The following is a 21,731-nucleotide window of genomic DNA, read 5'->3' on the forward strand; positions in this document are numbered from 1 at the left end:
AAGGAAGACATCAAAGCGTCAAGACCGGAAATTTTAATGCAATATGTCTCCAAAACAGGAAATGCACAACAAAACAAATGAGGAATGAATGGTTGGAAACTGGAGTCAATGTCTGTGACCGAACTGTAAGAAACCGCCTAAAGGAAATGGGATTCACATACAGAAAAGCTAAATGAAAGCCATCAATAACACCTAAACAGAAAAAAACAAGGTTACAATGAGCTAAGGAAAAGCAATCGTGGACTGTGGATGACTGGATGAAAGTCATATTCAGTGATGAATCGCGAATCTGCATTGGGCAAGGTGATGATGCTGGAACTTTTATTTGGTGCCGTTCCAATGAGATTTATAGAGATGACTGCCTGAAGAGAACATGCAAATTCCCTCAGTCATTGATGATATGGGGCTGCATGTCAGGTAAAGGCACCGGGGAGATGGCTGTCATCACATCTTCAATAAATGCACAAGTTTATGTTGATATTTTGGACACTTTTCTTATCCCATCAACTGAAAGGATGTTTAGGGATGATGAAATCATTTTTCAAGATGATAATGCATCCTGCCATCGAGCAAAAACTGTGAAAACATTCCTTGAAAAAAGACACATAAGGTCAATGTCATGGCCTGCAAATAGTCCGGATCTCAATCCAATTGGAAATCTTTGGTGGAAGTTGAAGAAAATGGTCCATAACAAGGCTCCAACCTGCAAAGTTGATCTGGTAACAGCAATCAGAGAAAGTTGGAGCCAGATTGATGAAGAGTACTGTTTGACACTCATTAAGTCCATGCCTCAGAGACTGCAAGCTGTTATAAAAGCCAGAGGTGGTGCAACAAAATACTAGTGATGTTTTGGAGTGTTTTTTGTTTTTTTTCACGATTCCATAATTTTTTCCTCAGAATTTAGTGATTCCATAATTTTTCCCCTATGCTTGGTTAAAAAAAGTAACCATTACCTTCTTTTAGTGTTTCTTAAAGCCAGAAAGCTGCCATTTGAAATTAGTTTTGTGCCATGTCTGTGATCTGCTTTTTTTCTACAAAATTAAACAACTGAGAGAACATCCTTCAAGGCCGGTGATTCCATAATTTTTGCCAGGGGTTGTAGAATCAATTTAAGACTTGCTTCAAGCCTGTCATTGCTCATGCTGGCCTTCTTCAGGGGGCATGTTGGGAGTTAGATGGTCCTGATCCATTAAGAAACGCTCGCCTCTTAATGAGTAGCATGCGCTTTACCACAATTCTACTGATGCTGGCTTTCTACTGGTTTGATCTCCGCTGCTACCTGCCATGCATATCCTGTCTTCAGTCCCGGTCGGAGTAAGATATGTCGCACAGTGAGCGCCGCTGCTCATTGTCGCGCCCTCGTCCCACCCAGCTTTGCCCACTTTGATGGAGCTGGGTGAAAATAGCATGAGAATCCTCCAAAGTCTCAAATTTTAGCCCAGCCTGGAGTTGCGTCAACATTTGGCCACTTTTCAAAGCTTTTGACACCAGAATACTAAATGAATCTGGCCCATAGACTTGCATTGGTGGAGATTTATGGTCCCTGCCACAGATCAAAAAAGGACAGGCCTCCGTCTTTTTTATATATATATCTATATATCTATATCTATCTATCTATCTATATATACACACTCGGTTCATACAAAATACAGGCATGTGATCATGGAAAACGGAGATCTGAACGAGGCTTACAGGTAACGTTTTATTAGGGTTATGGCCCCTACAGGATGCTGTTCTTCATTTCAATAGTCCTTTCTTGTTGGCAAACTCCCTTTAAGGCCTCATTCAGACGTCCGTGTTCTATCCGTGTATTTCAGATACAATGTAACCAATTTTTTCACTTGTTTAAACTGGCTGCAATGTGGATTTCCCATTGAATTCAATAGGAAGCTTCTTTGAAGGGTGATAAGCTGAAGACTGTGCAGAATGCCGCCGCAGATGTGCTCACAACCCCTGCAATGCACAGCTAGTGCGTTCTATGGAGGCGCCACTAGGGGGCGCGCACGGACCAAGGCTGCGCAGCTGTGGATGGAACTGCGGCTAGTCGTGTGCTCGTAGAGGCTCATGGGACTTGTAGTCTGTCAATAAGGTAGGCGGTACGGATGGAGGGCTGACTTGTTTACCGTTACCATAGAGACGCCTGTTCCAGGACAGGACAGCATGGCGAACAAAGCTGGAAAAAGAGAGTCTCGTTCCAGGACTCCGCCGGGTAATCGTGCAGCGACCGGTGACGTATGGTGCAGGGCCCTGGGATCTGCTCACACCAGCCCCGTCACCGCACAGGGGTCTCGGGCAGGGCTAGAGGGGCCGGCATACCAGAGGCCGGGCTGTGGGGTCCATGGTGTGCTCCCACCTGTGGGCCCCCCTTGTCCCATATCTGTTCTGCTATGTGGCACATGTCAGTGTATGGAAGCAGCCCCCCGACACCGGTCTCCCATTGATAACAATGTAGGTGTCTGCCATGTGGATTTGGGGGGAACATACCCAGATTTCTTGCCACAGTCTGTATGAACGTACCTTACAGGTGGGTGCACTCCGAAAACTGCTGTAAAAGCCCCCCCAAAACACTCACACACGTGTGCTGTTCATACGTTCAGGCTTTTAAACGTTTTTTTCTTTCAAAGGGAATCTGTCACCTTTGCTAACCATAATGCAGAGATCAGATTCCAGTGATGTGTCACTCACTGGGCTGCTTGCTGTAGTTTCAATAATCTCCTGCTGATAAAGCACTGATTTTATAGAGGACAAGTAAACCTGCTGCTAGGTAGTCCAACACCACCCCAACACTGATTGCCAGCTTTCTGTGTGCACTGTGTATAGGCAGTGAGTGTGTGTAAATGACAGCAAGTAGCCCAATAAGTGACACATCGCTGGAGTCAGGCTCTCAGCCTCTACATTATGTTGCTCTCAAATTGGGTGGCAAAAACCTGTAGATTTCCTTTAAAAGCTTTTAGGTTTCCAAAGATGCCAAGCAGTTAAATGATGTCACCTGACCATTCTTCAGCCATTTTCCACTGTGAAGATGTTGGAAGACGCCTGTTTTCTTTTCAATGTTGGATTTGATAAGTCACAGTGGGATAGAGTCTCATGTGAGAGACTCTGGACGATTATACTCATCTCATGCTCTGTCAGGGCAAGATGATTGTGATCCGATTTTCTCGCTGGGGAGAATCACAGCACAGGTACGGAGAACTTAATTTCTCCATCTTCTCCATTGTCTGAGTCCGTGGATGTCGGACTGCACTCAGATGATATAAACAGATACTGGCAGGTGATCAGTTTATGCTGCTGAATACCCTTATTTATTATACTGATGGCTGGACCGTACAATACAAGCACTTTCTTACCATATTTCCTCCTAGATTGTAAGGAGAGCCCTCCCTCCTTCGGTGTGATTTATAGATCTATGTGTTAGGGCTTATTCAGATGTCCCTGCAAATCCATCCAAGCAAGGACTGCAATGCGAGGACTGGCCACGGATCTCCCAAGCACCACAGCTTCATATATTTCTATGAGGCTATCACACTTCGATTGGGAGAGCCGTAGCCATTCCGTGCATTGCAGTCTGTGCGTGCTCAGACCGATTTGCATGGATGTCAGAATGATCCCTTAGGTTGGTTTCACACATTTGTGTATTGTAATCTGTGCAGTCTCTATACAATGCACACTGACAGTGCACTCTGTTGCCGAGTTGTCACTTCTCATCAGAGCCTGTGAGGAAGCGCACTGTCACTGTGCATTAAAATTATTGCACAATACTGCATACATTGGAATTGACAACCGACGCATGCTCAGTAGAGAAAGCAGCACTAGTCTACCCCCTGAATCTGGTGTCACTGATGACACGCACTAGTCCACCTCCTGAAACTGGTGTCACTGATGACACGCACTAGTTCACCCCCTGAAACTGGTGTCACTGATGACACGCACTAGTTCACCCCCTGAAACTGGTGTCACTGATGACACGCACTAGTTCACCCCCTGAAACTGGTGTCACTGATGACACGCACTAGTTCACCCCCTGAAACTGGTGTCACTGATGACACTTTGTTTCCGGGTGGGGGCAGAGGCTGCAACAGTGACAGCAACCTCTGCCCCCTGATGACATCTTTTGAATATCCTAAAGAAAGAGCAATGCACTTTATTAAAAAAAAAAAAAAAATGCACCCAGTGATCAAGATTTTTTGAAAGTGGACATCCCCATTAATTTAGTCCGTAAATAGTTCGGAGAACACAGTGTCTCCAGATTGTATTCTTTGGATGAGCTCTGTTTTATATAGATTTATTACCGCATGTTACAGAGAAGAAAAAGCTGAAGGGGTTTGAGCAGTCCACCTCGCCTGTACCAGAACAGACGGAGCCGGCCACAAGCGTCGGACTGAAAGCTGAGGAAATCCAGGCTCTGGCTATAAAACCCGAGGATCTGGAGAAGGTAGCGTTCACTTATGGACAAGGTTACATTCACAAAAAGACCCTTTGGGGGCATAGTTGTACGGATTCACCCGTGAAAATGTGTTTGTCTACATAGCTAGCGCCGATTGCATAAGCTTAACCTCTTAGATGCCACTGACATTAATGACTGCGGCATTTAAGAGGTTTGGGATGGGGCAGGTTGGTTATGCCCATTGATTGATATAAGGGTTATGGATGGGATGTAATGGCAAGTGGTGGCCACATGTGTGCCATGTTAGTACATTTATTCGTCATCGGAGACCAGTAATTGTACAGAAAGCTTCAATATTACAGTGTAGTGTATTGTAGAAGTGGTAACGTGACGGCAGGTTCACGTCCCCTAAAAGAACTAATACAAAAATGTAAAAAAAAAAAAAATCACAAAATATATAAAAGTTGAAATCACCCAATTTTTCCCAAAATGTAAGTAATTATCTGAACTAATAGACTATAAAAATATGTATTCTACACAGTGAACGCCGAAGTGGAAATAAGAAAATCAAAATGGAAGAATCACTGTTTAATGGTCATGTCACCCCTGGAAAGTAGTGGAATCAAAGGAGATCAAAAAGTCATATGGACTCTAAATTGACAGCCATGAAAGCTTATCCTGAAAACGGGTGTGTGAATAGTTCCTAGGCCACGTCCACACGTTAAGGGACTGGTGAGATTTTTACCTCAGTATTTGGTCAATATTTTACCTCAGTATCTGTAAGCCAAAACCAGGAGTGGAACAATTAGAGGAAAAGTATAATAGAAACATATGCACCACTTCTGTATTTATCACCCACTCCTGGTTTTAGCTCACAAATACTGAGGTAAAATACTGACCAAATACTGAATGTGTGCACGTGACCTTATAGTTGTATTTTTTTTTTTAAACTGGGTAAATTGCGGACACATTTTGCCATGTGAATATGCCTTGAGGGAGGAACATCACCTTGTAGTATTTCACCTACACACGATTTTTTCAGTGACTTAATACACATTTAAAATCGCTATGAGTTTTAAGCTTTTTAAAGTTTTTCATCTCACACAGTTTTTCGATGCTTTTTTTGCCTTGTAAAAAATTTTATTTTTATTTTTTATATGTTTTACAAGTGCTTTCTGGGTATTTTTTTACTAACACATTTTTAATTTTTTTATATGTTTTTCTTAGTCCTATAGAAAAGCCTATGGGAAAAAAAAAACAAATGTGAAAAACTTGCTGTGTTTGGGAAAAAAATACACCAAAAATGATTACAATATGCCACAAAAAATGTGCACTTTGTAGATTGTTATATGTTTCTCTATTGACTTTCCTCTAGCATCAAAAATCCCTTTTGAAATGTTACAAAAAAAGTCATGTTTTTCTAAAATTCTGTAGATTAATTTGGAAATCACTGAGTTAACCGTGAAGGATCACTTTAGATCCTCCCTCAACAAAACAACCCTTACAAATGATATGGAGGTGTTTTTTTTTACTTTGAAACATTTGCAACATTTGTTTTATTCTATTGAGAAAGAAGAAAGGCCTACGGGTTTTTGCTATGTAATCTGAGAGTACGAGGAGCAGAGATCCTGAATCTAGCAGTGTACCACTTACTGGGCTGTGTTTTGCTGTTTTAATACAATCAGTATTTTATCAGCAGGAGATTACCTCTACAGGATAACTGGCCTCGTGCATCCTAGTCTCACCACGCCACCAGTACTGATTAGCAGCTCTCTGTCACTACACAACGTACACAGAAAGCTGTGGTGTGGGCAGGTTATACACAGCTCCACAAGTGATCTCTGCTAGATCTGCAGCAGAGAAAACTGTGACTTTACCATAACTTCTGCACCCAGCGAACAAAGTGATACATCACTGGAATCAGGGTCTCTGTCACTACCTCATGCCGCTGTCAGATTGCATGGCAAAACACTGCTGACAGATTCCCTTTAAAGGGATAGTTTCTCTGTGTCATCTCCTTCTGAAAGTAAAGGAGCCACCTTTGTCACTTTTTTTGGTATCTTGTACCTTTTCTTATTCTGAAATATTGGTATTATCTCATGATGATTATTATTCTGATAGACGTAAATGTATTTGATTATTTACAAATCTTTTCCAGAAATGTGTGGGTCTACACGGTATGGTGTAATTGTTGCATTATTCTGTAATTAACACTGTATTTTAGATATAGCCACAGCTTCCTCTTAAGGAGCCCAGACCCCATTTGTGCCGTCATTTCCTCCACAGATTGAAAATGGTTCCTCAAACACTTTTATTATACATAAGCGTTTTTAAAAATAGTATTTGAGTGTTTGCTTTCTGTGACGTCAATGTGCCAAGATCCCACCAGTGCCGAGTGATAGCGGACTGGTAGCAATGGCCGATTGTAGGTACATAGTCAAGGAAACCGGACATATACTGCATAGGAGGAGCCCTCTGTAATATGTTTTATTCGGACTCCCATGACAGCACTACGAGAGAGGGGATCCGCCCTTAAGGAACAGGAAACCTACAGATACAAAAGGGCGGCACCTCTCCCATGCATCAGTTGGTTTCCTGTTCCTGAAGGGACTGGATCCTACGGAAGATACTAGGATTCCAGGCCGGCCGGGCCGAATTAGGTAGCGAGAGGGTCTCCTACCTCGGCCGGTGCGGGGTACCTGAAGGAGACACGGTGGCTCTGGGGGGCTGCACGGCAGTGTCTCATCAGCGTGGAGCGGTCGCCAGGGGGTGTCCGATCTCCGAAGCCGGCGCTTGGTGAGTATATTGTTTCCCTCCCTTGAGCGGCTTAGGGGAGGCTCTGAGGGGTCGGCGACATTGAGGGGGCGCCACCCAGAGTCTCGTGGCAAGTCTCGGCGTCCCACGTTGTTCACAGCGCTAACAGGAAGCGCTGTGGGCCGGGGGTGACGTCGGAAGGCGGAGCCAGCTGTGACTTCCGGGTCACGGAGCTTCTGCGCATGCGCAGGAGCTCCAAGATGGGGCGCCCACCGGAAAATGTGCGCTCATCACCCTAAGGTGTCGGCTGATCCCCTGCAGCTGCATGGGGGGAAGGGGAGCAACTGGAAGCGCGGTGCAATTACGCTGGCCGAAGGAGGGGCTATATATCGGCTCCAGGTGCGCGTTCCTTGCTCCTGGTCTCCAAACTGCTTCAGATGGAGTCTGATCAGGATCAGCAGCCTCTGCTGCTGGATGAAGAACCCCAGAAGCTTATGGAGAAGGAACGTGAGAAAAGGAGCGATGGATCTGGCGCAGAAGCTCCTCCAGACAGGGGTCTGGAGCATCAGCCAAAAAAGATCCCCCTCGTGCTTCGGTATCTCTATGGGTGTGGGCAGCCTCTGGTAAGTGATCTTCGAGAAAGTTCACTTAGTGACTAGTTTACCCTCATATGTTTTATGCAGGGAAAGAAAAGCGTCAGTAAGGCGAAGCATAGGGAGTGTGCCATCTGCGGGGTCCCCTTGCCTGACTCACACCCTAAAAAACTATGTGACCCCTGTATCCAGCAGACGGTGAGGTCCTGGAAAGTAGGGAGGGGATATAGCATGTAGATCTTACACTCTAGTCTACCTTACTTATCCCTGTAGGTGGCAGAAGAATCCTCTTCTATGGTGACCAGTCTGAAGGAAATGGTTAGAAGGGAGGTCAAGCAATCCATTAAGGATCTTTCACAGTCAGGCTCTAAGCAGAGAACTCAGTGGGCATCTGATTCATCTGTGGATAAAGACAAGAGTGAAGAATCGGATGATTCAGCAGCATCATCTTCCTCGTCGGGGGAAGACGCTGCCCGGTTTTGTTTACCCATAGAGAGGATAGACAAATTAATAAAAGCGGTCAGAGGCACAATGGGTATAACAGAACCCAAGCCTCAGCTATCTAAGGAACAAATGATGTTCAGCGGCCTAGAACAGAGGAAGCGCAGAGTCTTTCCCCGGAATGAAAAGATACAGGAACTTATCAACAGGGAGTGGAGAAAACCGGAAAGGAAAGGCTCCTTACCACCTGCGCAGAAGCGTCGGTATCCCTTTGATGACCCAGCAGTGGGTAATTGGGAAAAGGCCCCAAAGCTGGACGCGGCAATTGCCAAGGTGGCAAAGCGATCCTCTCTCCCGTTTGAGGATATGGGTACGCTTAAAGACCCCCTGGATAGGAAAGTGGATACCTTCCTAAAAGGAACCTGGGAGATGGCAGCCGGCTCCTTAAAACCTGCGGTGGCGTCAACCTGCACGGCAAGGTCAATAATGGTCTGGCTGGACCAGTTAGAAACCCAATTAAAACAGGGGGCCTCTAGAGATTCCATACTTGCAGCGTTACCAATAATCCAGGAGGGGGCAGCTTTTTTATCTGATGCCTCAATTGACTCTGTTAAATTGGCGGCTAGGGCAGCAGGTCTTTCTAATGCTGCGAGAAGAGCCCTATGGTTGAAACGCTAGCCGGGGGATATGCAGGCAAAAACAAAACTCTGCGCTATCCCTTGTAAGGGCGAGTATCTATTCGGACCTACCCTGGACGAACTCCTGGAGAAGGCAGGAGATGATAAGAAAAAATTTCCTAACCTTTTCAATCCATATCGTCGTCCCTTCAACAAAAGAAGGTTCAATCGGGGAGGAAGGCGGACCTTCTCACCGGGTAGGGATCGTTCCAGATGGGATGATAAGCGAAAAAGAGGCACAGGTCTCATGTTTCGCCGTAATCCGACGGAAAACAAAAAACAAGACCAATGACTGGCAATCCCGGTGGGAGGGAGACTGTCGCATTTCTCAGCAGAGTGGTCAAAAATCACAAACAGTGTTTGGATAAAAGACACTGTTTCCCATGGTCTCAGACTTGAGTTTGTCCATACCCCACGGGACAAATTCCAGTTAACACCCTGGCGCTCATCTCCCACTGAACAATTTGCCTTAGAAGAGGAAGTGAGGACTCTTTGCTCCAAAAATGTTTTGATTGAAGTGCTGTATTCTCAGGCAGGGAAAGGGTTCTACTCTCCCCTTTTCCTAATTCAAAAGCCGGATATGTCTTATAGGACCATTATAAACCTTAAGGGTCTCAATAAGTTTTTGGTGAAACATACCTTCAAAATGGAGTCCATCAATTCAACAATAAAAATGCTTTTCAACAATTGTTTTATGGTAGTAGTGGATTTGAAAGATGCCTACTATCATGTACCCATTCACGCTGATTTCCAACGATACCTAAGGGTAGCAGTACTAATGGGGGGTAGGATTCAACATTTTCAGTTCAGGGCACTCCCCTTCGGGATAACTTCTGCTCCTAGAGTATTCACTAAAATAATCGCTGAAGTCATGGCACACTTAAGAGAATCAAACGTCCTTATAATTCCTTACTTGGATGATTTCCTCATTGTAGGGAACTCGATAGATCACTGTCTGTCACAATGGGAGGTTACTAAAGCCAAGCTAGAACACCTGGGTTGGATCATAAACTTCGAAAAATCTAAGTTACAGCCCCTAAATATTCAAAAGTTCCTGGGTCTAATGTTGGATTCAGTGACACAACAGTGTCTCCTCCCCATAGAAAAAATAGATCTAATTCAAATTTATGTGTTAAATGCAATTAATACACCTTCCATGACACTTAGGCAAGCAATGTCCCTACTTGGGTCACTCACATCTTGCATTCCAGCAGTTAAGTGGGCTCAGTTCCACACCAGATCCCTACAAAGAGAAGTCTTGTTCCATGACAGAGCCTTGGGAGGCGTGTTAAATGGGAAAATAACGTTAGAGCCAACCACGCTAGATTCCCTTAGGTGGTGGTCAGATAAAAAGAATTTATCAGCAGGGGTCCCCTGGATAGTAAATGTGTCCCGGGTGATAACCACGGATGCCAGCTCTTCAGGGTGGGGAGCCTACATGGGGGACATGGTGGTCCAGGGACAATGGGAACCCTTCACAACATTCTCATCCAACCAGAGGGAGTTGTTGGCGGTTGAATTGGCTGTTAAAAAATTCCTCATATATCTGCAGGGCCAGCACGTCAGAATTCTGTCGGACAACAGAGTTGCAGTCGCTTACAAAAACCGGCAAGGGGGAACTCGTTCCGAGACATTGATGCAAATCACGGATCGATTGTTCCAGATGGCAGAGCTCAATTTTCTATCTTTGACGGCTCTCCACATCAAAGGAAAGGAAAATGTGGCAGCAGATTTCCTCAGCCGAAACATGTTAAGGCAAGGAGAGTGGTCTCTCAACGAAGACATTTTCAATCTGATCGTCTGCAGATGGGGTCAACCAGTGGTAGACCTGTTCGCCACCAGAAACAACAGAAAAGTAAAACTTTTTTGCTCGCTAAATCCCAGGGAAAATCCCTTGGCGGTGGACGCGTTTCTGATAAAATGGGATTTTCCACTGGCCTATGCTTTCCCACCACTGAACCTGATACCTCTAGTGGTGAGGAAAATCAGGGAGGATCGAGCGAAAGTCATCCTTATCGCCCCCTTTTGGCCCAGAAGAACCTGGTTTGCCTGGCTCAAGACAATGTCTGTATCGGTTCCCTGGGTACTACCAGAGATCCCGAACCTGCTTTCTCAGGGACCGATCTCCCATCCACAAGTGGCAGCACTCCATTTAACGGCGTGGAGTTTGAACGGTCACTATTAGTGGGGAAAGGCTTCTCTCCAAATTTAGTCGAGACACTCCTAAAGAGTAGAAAGCAAGTAACTACAAAAATCTACTCTAGAACTTGGAGGAAGTTCTTGTCTTGTTCAAGATTTGACATCCAAGACGGGATACCAATACAACAAATCTTAGAGTTCCTACAGAGGGGTTTCGAGTTAAAACTCTCTACTAGTACCCTTAGAGTACAGGTCTCAGCTCTGGGTGCCCTGTTTTCATGCAATATAGCAAACCATTATTGGATAGCGAGGTTTATGAAGGCAGTTAGTAGATCTAGACCGGTATATAAGGATAGGACAGTTCCATGGGATTTAAATTTAGTTCTGTCCTCTCTAACAAAACCCCCCTTTGAACCTCTGCAAGAGGCCTCAATCAAAATGTTGACACTTAAGACCGCCTTCCTGATTGCCATAACCTCAGCTCGCAGGATAGGGGATATCCAGGCGCTTTCCAGAGCTCCTCCATACACAGAAATCTTATCAGACAGAGTAGTCCTTAGACCAGACCCGGCATATCTGCCGAAGGTAGCGTCACGTTTCCATAGGTCACAGGAGATAGTTTTGCCATCCTTTATTCCTAATCCCTCTAATCCTAAAGAGCAGGAGCTTCATACGTTAGACGTTAGGAGATCTCTCCTTCAGTATATCTCAGCTACTGATAATTGGAAGAAAGATGGAGCACTGTTTCTTTCATTCCAAGGTCCAAGGAAAGGATTTAGAGTGTCAAAATATTCACTAGCCAAATGGATTAGGGAAACTATATCTCTAGCTTACACAGCAGGTGGGGGGCCAGCTCCGCAGAATCTAAAGGCACATTCCACCCGGGCCATGGCGTCATCCTGGGCAGAGAGATCTGGAGTGTCAGTGGAGCAAATATGTAAGGCGGCCACTTGGTCATCTCCTTCCACTTTCTTTAAACACTATCGGTTGGATTTGGGGTCCTCCTCTGATCTCTCCTTTGGGTTAAGGGTGCTACAGACTATAGTCCCTCCCTAAGGTAGCTTACATCTCTGTAAATCTCTCGTAGTGCTGTCATGGGAGTCCGAATAAAGCATTAAGCTACTTACTGGTAGCGGCATTTTTCGGAGGCCCATGACAGCACCCTTAGTTCCCTCCCTATTCACGTGGGGGTAGCACTTCCTGATATGTAAATAGTGTAGTATGTAAATCTCACATATGGTGTCTGGTTACAATATAGTAGATTATTTTTTGGTTTCCAAATGTATATAATGTATATAATGTATGTTTGTGTACCACTAACCGCGGCAGTCCTCTCAGGCTCTGAAGTACAACTGATGCATGGGAGAGGTGCCGCCCTTTTGTATCTGTAGGTTTCCTGTTCCTTAAGGGCGGATCCCCTCTCTCGTAGTGCTGTCATGGGCCTCCGAAAAATGCCGCTACCAGTAAGTAGCTTAATGCTTTCACAAGGGTAATGCAAAGAGTAATGTCGCAGAGTACACACTGTCTGCCATAGTCATCACTAACTGCGCCCTATGTCTATGAGTAGGAATGGGCTCCATTACTTGTTGGGTCCTATGGCAGCTATGTGTTGGAAATGGCTAAGCTGCAATTACACCCAACCCATAAACTCATTTTTCCACCAGCATTTCATGCAGATGATCGATTGTGGTGAGGAAATTTCTGGGGAAATATGAGACCAAGTCACCACCTTGAACTTTTTTGTCAAGTTTCTCATATTATCTCTGTCCTATTTTTACAGTGTGTCATTATCCTGGTGACAGAGGGCTATGCTATTAGGGAATACTTCTGCCATGAAGGGGTGTTCTTGGTCTGATAGGTAATATGTGTCAAAGTAACATCTAATGAATGCCAGGACTTCAGGTTTCTCATCGTGTTGACCAGAGCATGACTTCTTCCCAGGGGTCAGCACTTCATTGGGACCAGTCTCTGGCTGCATAGCAAATTCTGGTGCACTGATGTCCTGACACCCTAATATCTCTTGGCAGAGGCTTCTCTCCCAGCCAAATCAGTCCTCCTGCTTGATGAAGGGAAAACACCCTGTCAAGGATACACAGCCGAAGAGTGGGGGGGAGGATCAAGTCCCACCGCGGTTATCACTTTGTCACAGATGTCACCGGAGAGATCCCACCACTGTCACCATTTATCAAGTGAACGCAAGTCTGCTGCCTCCAATTGTCAGGACAATTATGCAAGTGTCTGACTAGTGATGGTCAAGGCCGCGGCTGCTTCTACCACTAAGCCGGTTATTGGGGAACTAACAGAGAGCATATGGTGTATACATTTCAGATTCCAGCACATGGAATATATCTATATACCCCAGTACGGTCACTGCTAACAAAAGAACCAATAGCTGCCGCCACCAGTCATTTATATAGGTCGATTGGACAACCTCTACAGGTAGCATATGTATGGCTTCAGGGTGCGGCTTACAGAGCAAGAGGAACAGAGCTATTAAATTTTATATGTAATCCAGAACGGTGGGCAGTGTTTATAAAAATATACAAAAATGTTACTAAAAGCAAACAAAACAATACGATAAATACAGTTACAGAAAATAAAAGGGATGACGAAAGAAACTTACTAAACCTGGTCACAGTAATGACTCAGCTTTGTGGCGGGAAGCACTCCTGGTTTGGAAAATGGACAAAGCATCCAAACCTAGTTACTAATTTTTATTAGCTCAAATATGTTAATGACACTCCGATCAAACTCGGATCACAATTTGATTCGATTATCAGTTTAATGTGATCTGATTCTTTCATGTGAGGGAATCGTAGCACAGGTGAGGGAAAGATGGAGAACAAAATTTCTCCATCTTCTCCATTGTGAGTCTGCGGAAATCAGACTGCTCTTGGAGGAAATCTGAGTGCAGTCTGATGTTTTACACATACTTATAGACTTGTATGGGTGTGATCTGATCATCAGATGCATCCGCATCATGCTGTGATATCGGCATGAGAAAAATACAAAAAAACGGTGATCAGCACTGCCCCATAGTATATCATTGGTCTATCTGATAGCACTCGTCCGATGCATACGCTCGTGTGAGCGAGCCCTTAGACTGAGTGATGCTTTTACTGGCTAACCAGAAACATTGTATTGGCAAGCTTTTGAAGCACAGAGGCCCCTTCATCAGGGACGTTTACAAATAAATGACTGAGACGAGAGCACAACATTTAAAAGATTATTAGATTCTAGATGGTGGCCCGATTGTAACGCATCGGGTATTCTAGAAGGTGTTTAAATCCCGCGCCAATCACCGACAGGCGCAGTCCGGCCGTGGATTGGAGCGGGTATTCAACCACGCTTTGCTGATTGGTCATGCCCGGCTGGCCACGACCAAATCAGCGACATTGGTCGCGCACTGTGTTTAAATCCCGCGCTAATCAGTGAAGCGGTGTTTAAATCTTGCGCCAATGTCGCTGATTGGTCGCGCCCTTGCCGGCCGATCAGCGAGGCGTGATTTAAATCCTGCGCCAATTCACGGCCGGACTGCGCCTGTCGCTGATTGGTCGCGCCCAGCAAGCCGCGACCAATCAGCGACGCAGGATTTCCGTGACAGACAAACAAACAGACGGAAGTAGACGGAAGTGGACCTTAGACAATATATAGATAAATGATCCAGAAAAGACATTATGCAAAGAAAAGCCACCTAGCAATATCTCCAATGCATACAAACAGCTTGAAGAAACTCCAGTATGTCAGCAAAAGGCGAACACAAGGAGTTAATGCTCAAATTGAAATGTTATTATGGGCTATAAAGTACCAAAGTGATATATAAAACCTACCGTATATATGTGATAATACACTAATTGTATTGTCTATTTGGCTGTGTATAGTTATACATTAATTTTTGTTTGTTTATTGTCACCTGATATGACCCACCTTATTGTACTACCTTTCTTCCCTTTTGAAATGATTTTATATATATCGCTTGGGTAATTTATAGCCCTTAATAAAATTTCAATTTGACCATTGACTCCTCGTGTTCTCCTTTTTGCTGAAACATTTAGAAGATGTTAAAATTAGACGTTTGTGCACAGGATGGCTGGGGTGATGGCTCCGGCACTGAGCCCACATCTTCTCAATGTGATCCACCCACGGCTGTTAATATGTTAAATGCCACTGTTAGTCTCTGACAGCAGTATTCAACATGAGCACGCTGGATCTCAAACCTTGCCCGTCGCCACCCCGTTTCGTGACTACGTGGCGCAGATGGGCTGGCACGGCAATTGGGTGTCTGCAGGAGACCCCCATGCTTGTCACTGCCGATCTGTTATGAGTGCTGCCCAGCAGATGATCATTTCTGCTACACTTAGCAGGGCTGAAACCATGTGTAGCACGAGTGACCAGATCGCAGCTTCCTAAGGAGACTATTAACACAAGTAAAGAGTGGTGTAAAAAATTGTATTATTTTTTTTCAATATAAAAGTTCAAATCTCCCCCTTTGCCCCATTCAAATAAAAAAAAATGCACACATTTGATATTTCTGCTTTCAGAAATAAATCAAAACGTTGAAATAAAATGCAATAACAGGCCATCAAAATATCGTATCCACCAAAAATGATATCAATTAAAAACATCAGCTCGTCGCGCAAAAAATAAGCCCTCACCTAACCCCAGATCACGAAAAATTGCTGCAATTGTTCTGTGCTTTAGAATCATATTGCCACGTTATTTTTACCGCACAGTGAATGCTGTAAAAACAACCCCCAAAAAAACAATGTCAAAATTGTTTTTTGTTTTTTTTCATATTTTTCAGTTTATTGTATTTTTAAAATGAATGACAGAATTCAAAGCTACAAAAAAAAACCTCGTATGTTATGGCTCTTGGAAGAAAGGGAGGAATAAAATGAAAGCGCAAAAATGGAAAATCTCCGGGATAAGAAGCCTGGTGTATCTGAAAATTTCAAGAGACAAATATTTATTTTGTCAGACTAGCAGATGATATCATGATGATAATTTCTGTCTCATAGCTTCACCCTCCGCGACGCCCCAAAGAAGAACAGAAAGCTCCTGTAAGAAAACAGGTCCTAATTCGGAAGCCTCATGACTCGGAGCAAAGCAGAAAGAGACGACTGCTTGTTGCTCGTCCAGTGCCACCAGGGTCTGCAAGCAAGGGCCAAGGTTTTTCTGGTATGCTGCAGCCAGTCACGAGAAAATATATCGACCATTCTTCTGCATCACGCTTATTATTTCTTTGTTGTCACATTGCTTAGCTTTTTACATTGGGGTAGACTGTAATACTAGATCTTTAGAATAAGAGTAGATCTAAAAGATTACCAGGACCCTGGACCATTGGCATTGTTGGTAGTCCATAGCCACCGGCAGGAGCCCCACACACCTCCTATCTGCTGACCTCTTCGACGTCTCTTCTGATCAGTTGACCCCATCGTGATGTCATGTGTGTATCGCGCCACAACATAGTGCCTACTTTTCAGAATAAGCGCTGGGGATGCCAGCAGATAGGAGGAAGCCCGCAGGGTGCTGATCCTGTAGCAACGTACTACGGACGTGGTTATTGAATCAGTGTCCTGCCAATCTTTTTGCTCAATCTACTTTTTAATTATTACTTAATTTACTGTTGTGTGTAAAAGTGTTTGCCCGGTTCCTGGTTTCCTATTCTTTTTCATGTTTGTCACACTGAAATGTTTCAGATCACCAAGCGAATTAAAATATTAGACAAAGGTAACACAAGTAATCACAAAATTCAGTTTACAAATTAAGGGAAAAAGAAATCCAAACCTACAGGGCCCTGTGTGAAAAAGTGATAGTAAACCTAATAACTGGTTGAACCACCCTTAGCAGCAACAATTGCAATCAAGCGTTTGTGATAACTGGCAATGAGTCTTTTACGACACTCTGGAGGAATTTTGGCCCACTCATCTTTGCAGCATTGTTGTAATGCGGCCATATTGGAGGGTTTCTCAGCATGAACCGCCTTGTTAAGGTCATGCCACAGCATCTCATTCAGATTAAGAATAACCGATAAATAGGCCCAACCAATATAATACAAATCCCCCAAATTGTCAACAAAACATCCTATCAAAAAAGGAGACTTTGTTTTAAAAATTAAATTATTTTATTGAAACAAAATATAATATAATACAAACATACAGACACAAATAACAAAAAGACAAATAAGTCACTAAATATCAAATTCTTTAATAATGAAAAAATGTAAATGGAGTACAAATATACCGTACTCAAAAAGTGATTTAATTGGATACTTCTTTAAAGTGCCAAGTGCATAAAAACTGGAATACTCCTGGTATGATATGAAGAAAGAGCTTTCAAGTGTACAGTATCAATAACATTAGCATTCTAGTGCCCCCTAGTGGTGAAAACGAAAGCCAATTTGATTCATATAAATAGATTTTATTCCAGACAGCATAGATACAACTTCATCCAATATTGCGTATCCCAAATATTTTTCTAGCACATTGCTATTTGTGGAGAGATGTGAAAAGATCCAATATGTATTGCTGTGCAAGTGCTAGATATATTATTAGATATAAATTTTAAGGATCATAAAAACATCTCTTCACCACGTATTGAGTGAATATTAACAAGGCGCTCTGTCAGTTATCTATCATTACCACTGCTTAATGTTGGTCTGCTACATTCTGAATCCCCTTATCGCACGTTTCGCGTCGGCTTCTTCTGATTATAGAAAATTGGAGAAATATTTGGGATAACCACTGATTTTATATACTGCTGCTTTTCTACGAATGTTTGTAGCCATATCTAGCCATGTGATGCCTTCTTTCATATCACCTCATAAAATCCTGTGTGTCTGTCTGTATGTTTGTATTATATTATATTATATTTTGTTTCAATAAAATAATTGTTTCATTTTAAAACAAAGCCTCCCATTTTGATAGGATGTTTCAATCAGATTAAGGTCAAGACTTTGACTAGGCTACTCCAAAGTCTTAATTTTGTTTTTTTTAAGCCATTCAGAGGTAGACTTGCTGGTGTGTTTTGGATCATTATCCTGCTGCATAACCCAAGTGCACTTCAGCATGAAGTCACAAACAGATGGCTGGACGTTCTCCTTCAGGATTTTTTGGCAGGCAGCAGCAAGTCTTCCAAGTCCTGAAGCAGCAAAACAGCCCCAGACCATCACACTACCACCACCATATTTTACTGTTGGTATGGTGTTCTTTTTGTGAAATGCTGTTACTTCACGACCAGATGTAACGGGTAACACCCTGCAAAAAGTTCAGCTTCTGTCTTGTCAGTTCACAGAGTATTCTCCCAAAAGTCTTTTGGGGATCATCAAGATTTTCTGGCAAAACTGAGAAGGGCCTTTATGTCCTTATTACTCAGCAGTGGTTTTCGTCTTGGATCTCTGCCATGCAGGCCATTTTTGCCCGGTCTTTCTTATGGCGGAGTCATGAATACTGACCTTAACTGAAGAAAGTGACACCTGCAGTAATTTGGATGTTGTTGTGGGGTCTTTTGTGACCTCTTAAAAATGACATTTTGTGTTTACTTGTGTTATCTTTGTCTAATATTTACATTAGTTTATTGATCTGAAACATTTCAGTCTGACAAACATGCAAAAGAATAGGAAATCAGGACGGAGGCAAACACCTATTCACACCACTGTATTTATCCAATGTCCATATCTGCCTGGTGGCATCATGGCTGCAGTAACGGCAACCAAATATTTCCTAGAATGTAACATATGTTTTTCTCAAAAGATAATTTTTATGTAACTGTTGTTTGCGTGATTGCCTTAAATGGGTTGTCCAGGACTAAGGTGTGGATTGGTGATCAATATCAGTTGTTGGTGGGTTTTCAGTACAGTTTGCAGAACTGAACCCCACAACTCTATACAATTTGTAGTGGTCATTATTTGGGATCTTGATTGTGATTTTTTGTGGTGCCCATCCTCCTTTTTTTCTCTTTTTGACATTATAATCTATTGTCACAGAAACTTTATATCTAATAAGAATGGGGGCTGAGCATGTGGACCCTCACCAATCAGTGACTGAAGGTCATGCTTTAATGTTTGCAGTCTTGACCACAAATGCAAAGACCACGCTCTTAAATCCATCACCCAGTGACTTAGTATTTGTACATCCATAATTGTACACTAGAAGTATGATTTGCCAGATCTCCTTTTTATATTAGAATGAACCCATGTTTCCTTTCAGGGGTGGAGGTCCCTTTGTGTGACACCCGCGGGCAGCTCCTGCCGCACAACATTTTAGGGACTTTACAGGAGCTGAGTCAAGAAGCCACTGCAAGAGGAGACGTACAGGCAAGATTTCTATGGCCGTAAATCTAATATGTTCAGATTAAATGCATTACCTCAACAGGCAGAATCTTCTTCTGTATTGGGTTTCCTACATATCGGATGCCCGGTAGCCCCATTAGTCTGAAATAAGCTAAAGGGGACCAAAGTTCCTTCACTTTTTGTGATTGACAGGGTTCAGAGAAATAAATCAAAGACATAGCCTAGTGATATGTCATAACATAGAACATCTTATATAAAATTTCTAATACCGTACATCTTTCTAGTGACCTGTGCTCTGATTTCCAAATAAGTCTAGCCATTAAAGCAAAATAATACAATTTTGTCACCAGGATTTTGCCACCTAAACTGAGAGCGAGCAGAATATTGTACAGACAGAGACCCTGATTCCAGGGATGTGTCACTTACTGGTCTATTTAGTGTCGTTTTGTTAAAAAATCACCGTATTATCAGCTGGAGATTATTATTAGAGGACTAGTAAATCTGCTGCCATGTAGTCCTCCATATTCATGAGCTCTGCATAACTCCACCCCCACCGCTGATTGACAGCTTTCTGCCTATGCACAGAGTAGACAAAAAGATGCCAATCAGTGGTGTGGGCGGGGTTATACAGTGCTCAGCCTTCAGGGAACTGCTAGATCTGCAGCAGAGAAAATAGGGATTTTATAAATAAAAATCCCTTTAACTCTACACTTATATGTTGTGTACAATATATAAGTAAGTTAATTATTACCTGGATACTCTCCGATATTAGGTCGCTCAGCTCATACCAGATGCCGCCCAGCTGGATATTCATGGAGCATACGATGGAGAGGAGAAACTCCAGCAGAAGAAAGAAGCTTTCACACATCCACAGAAGCAGGACAACGCTCTGAATAACTGGCGGTACCACATGAATCTGAGGAAGAGGCAGCTCGAGGCGTTATCCCGTTAGTATCCTCTACATTGTATGTGGCTTCCGAAGGAAAGCTGACCTCTGATTGGTCAGTTTGGGCCTCGATGGTTGTGTGCCAGGCAAGCTTCATTTCGTGTGGAGCATGTCTCCATTGTTTCCTGGAAACTAATACAAACCCTTCTATAACGCCTCTATACAGGAAGGCCCTCTATTACTTTTTACATGTTTTTTTTTTTTTTTTTTTTTAATCCTGGGGCAGGTCATCTTTGCAAACCTAGTGAACAACTTCTAATGAATGTCAGTGACGATTTCCGCAGAGTTCAGGAGGAGAGACACTTAATAGACCGCTGTATCCCACCTCTGGAGCATGGAAAGGTGGGTACAGGGCACAATGATGAGGGATGAGGGACTTGATTCGGTAAGCTTAACCTTTTTTCCCATACAGGGCCCGCACATTGGAAGTGAATTCTGGAAGATTCCTGAATTTATTGGAGACGATTTGAGTGGCCTGGCATTAACACTTACTCAGTGCGAACAAGGTTACCCCTCACCTGTCACTCGCGTAGGGAAACCATGGAGCATCAAGCAGGAGACCGGTAAGTTAGACATGTTATCTTATGTATGGAGTGCCGTTTGTTGGTATCTGGGCTAAAATATACATTGCTTGTCTTTCCGACTCTCATTAGGTTCTGCAGAAAGACCCCCATTTCACTGCACATGGGATAAAAGCTTATATCTCCAGCACCGTAAGGAGGAACTGAAGGCCGTCATGGAGGAGCTGAACTTCACTAAAGCCGTAAGTGAAAAGTGAAAGTGGGGCTCCTCTCTTGGCTCTGGCTCCAGCACACACTCCATCCCTGTTTTGGATGTCATGATCCTTGGCTATTGACATAGTAGTCAGTGGGAGCCCCATGTAGGCGTAACATCACTAATGGGGAGTGGGGATGAACAGCCGCTTTCTAAACAGCCCATAGCAGATGTAGGTGCACCCCTTGTGTTACATATGTTCCTACTCCCAAGTAAAAACATTGGGTCCAGTTCATCATTTACAGGACTTTTTTTTAAATATCTTTTCGTCCTGTAATATATGTTGTTTTTTTTTCAAAATGGCACATGTGGTTCAAAAAAACCCAAAAATGCTCTTTATTTTTGTCTCCAACTTTTTTTTGCAACTTTTTTTAGTGCAAAAAGTTAAACAACCCCAAAATTCCCAGTTGAAAAAGGCGCAAATGCAATAATGAATCTGGCCTATTGTATTGCGGTTACAACTGTTTCCATGGTAACAGACTACGGAGAAACATCTGTAGTCTGATGTTTCCTGGCTATGCTAAGTGTATGTAGATAAATGTAAGTGTGCGCTCCTGTAATCAGACTGCCATCCATCTCTTCTCTTTTTCTTGCTAAACTACCAAATGTAAATTAGGGGACAAATGGAAGCCGCAAATCTGCAGGATAAGATTGCACGGGGTTTGTTTGTAGTTAAAGGGGTTGTCCCCTTTCAGAGACCTTTTTTCCCTATAAGCTCCATTGGTAGTAAAAA

The 21,731-nt window shown here is 43.4% G+C and overlaps 1 protein-coding gene across 2 annotated transcripts in view; it reads left to right on the forward strand.

Moving 5' to 3' along the window:
• The first annotated feature begins 2,080 nt into the window (after positions 1-2,080).
• MYCBPAP (MYCBP associated protein) overlaps positions 2,081-21,731 on the forward strand; it is a 121,901-nt gene continuing 102,250 nt past the window's right edge. For both annotated transcript variants that reach the window (XM_069752400.1, XM_069752401.1), the window contains exons 1-8: positions 2,081-2,209; positions 4,302-4,432; positions 16,007-16,166; positions 19,196-19,302; positions 20,051-20,225; positions 20,451-20,566; positions 20,637-20,787; positions 20,878-20,987. In XM_069752400.1, the coding sequence (XP_069608501.1) occupies positions 2,161-2,209; positions 4,302-4,432; positions 16,007-16,166; positions 19,196-19,302; positions 20,051-20,225; positions 20,451-20,566; positions 20,637-20,787; positions 20,878-20,987 (999 nt within the window). In that variant the 5' untranslated portion in view covers positions 2,081-2,160. The remainder of the gene's footprint in view (positions 2,210-4,301; positions 4,433-16,006; positions 16,167-19,195; positions 19,303-20,050; positions 20,226-20,450; positions 20,567-20,636; positions 20,788-20,877; positions 20,988-21,731) is intronic.

Source organism: Ranitomeya imitator, chromosome 2 (genome assembly GCF_032444005.1).
Source record: "Ranitomeya imitator isolate aRanImi1 chromosome 2, aRanImi1.pri, whole genome shotgun sequence".
In the NCBI taxonomy this organism is placed as follows: domain Eukaryota; kingdom Metazoa; phylum Chordata; class Amphibia; order Anura; family Dendrobatidae; genus Ranitomeya; species Ranitomeya imitator.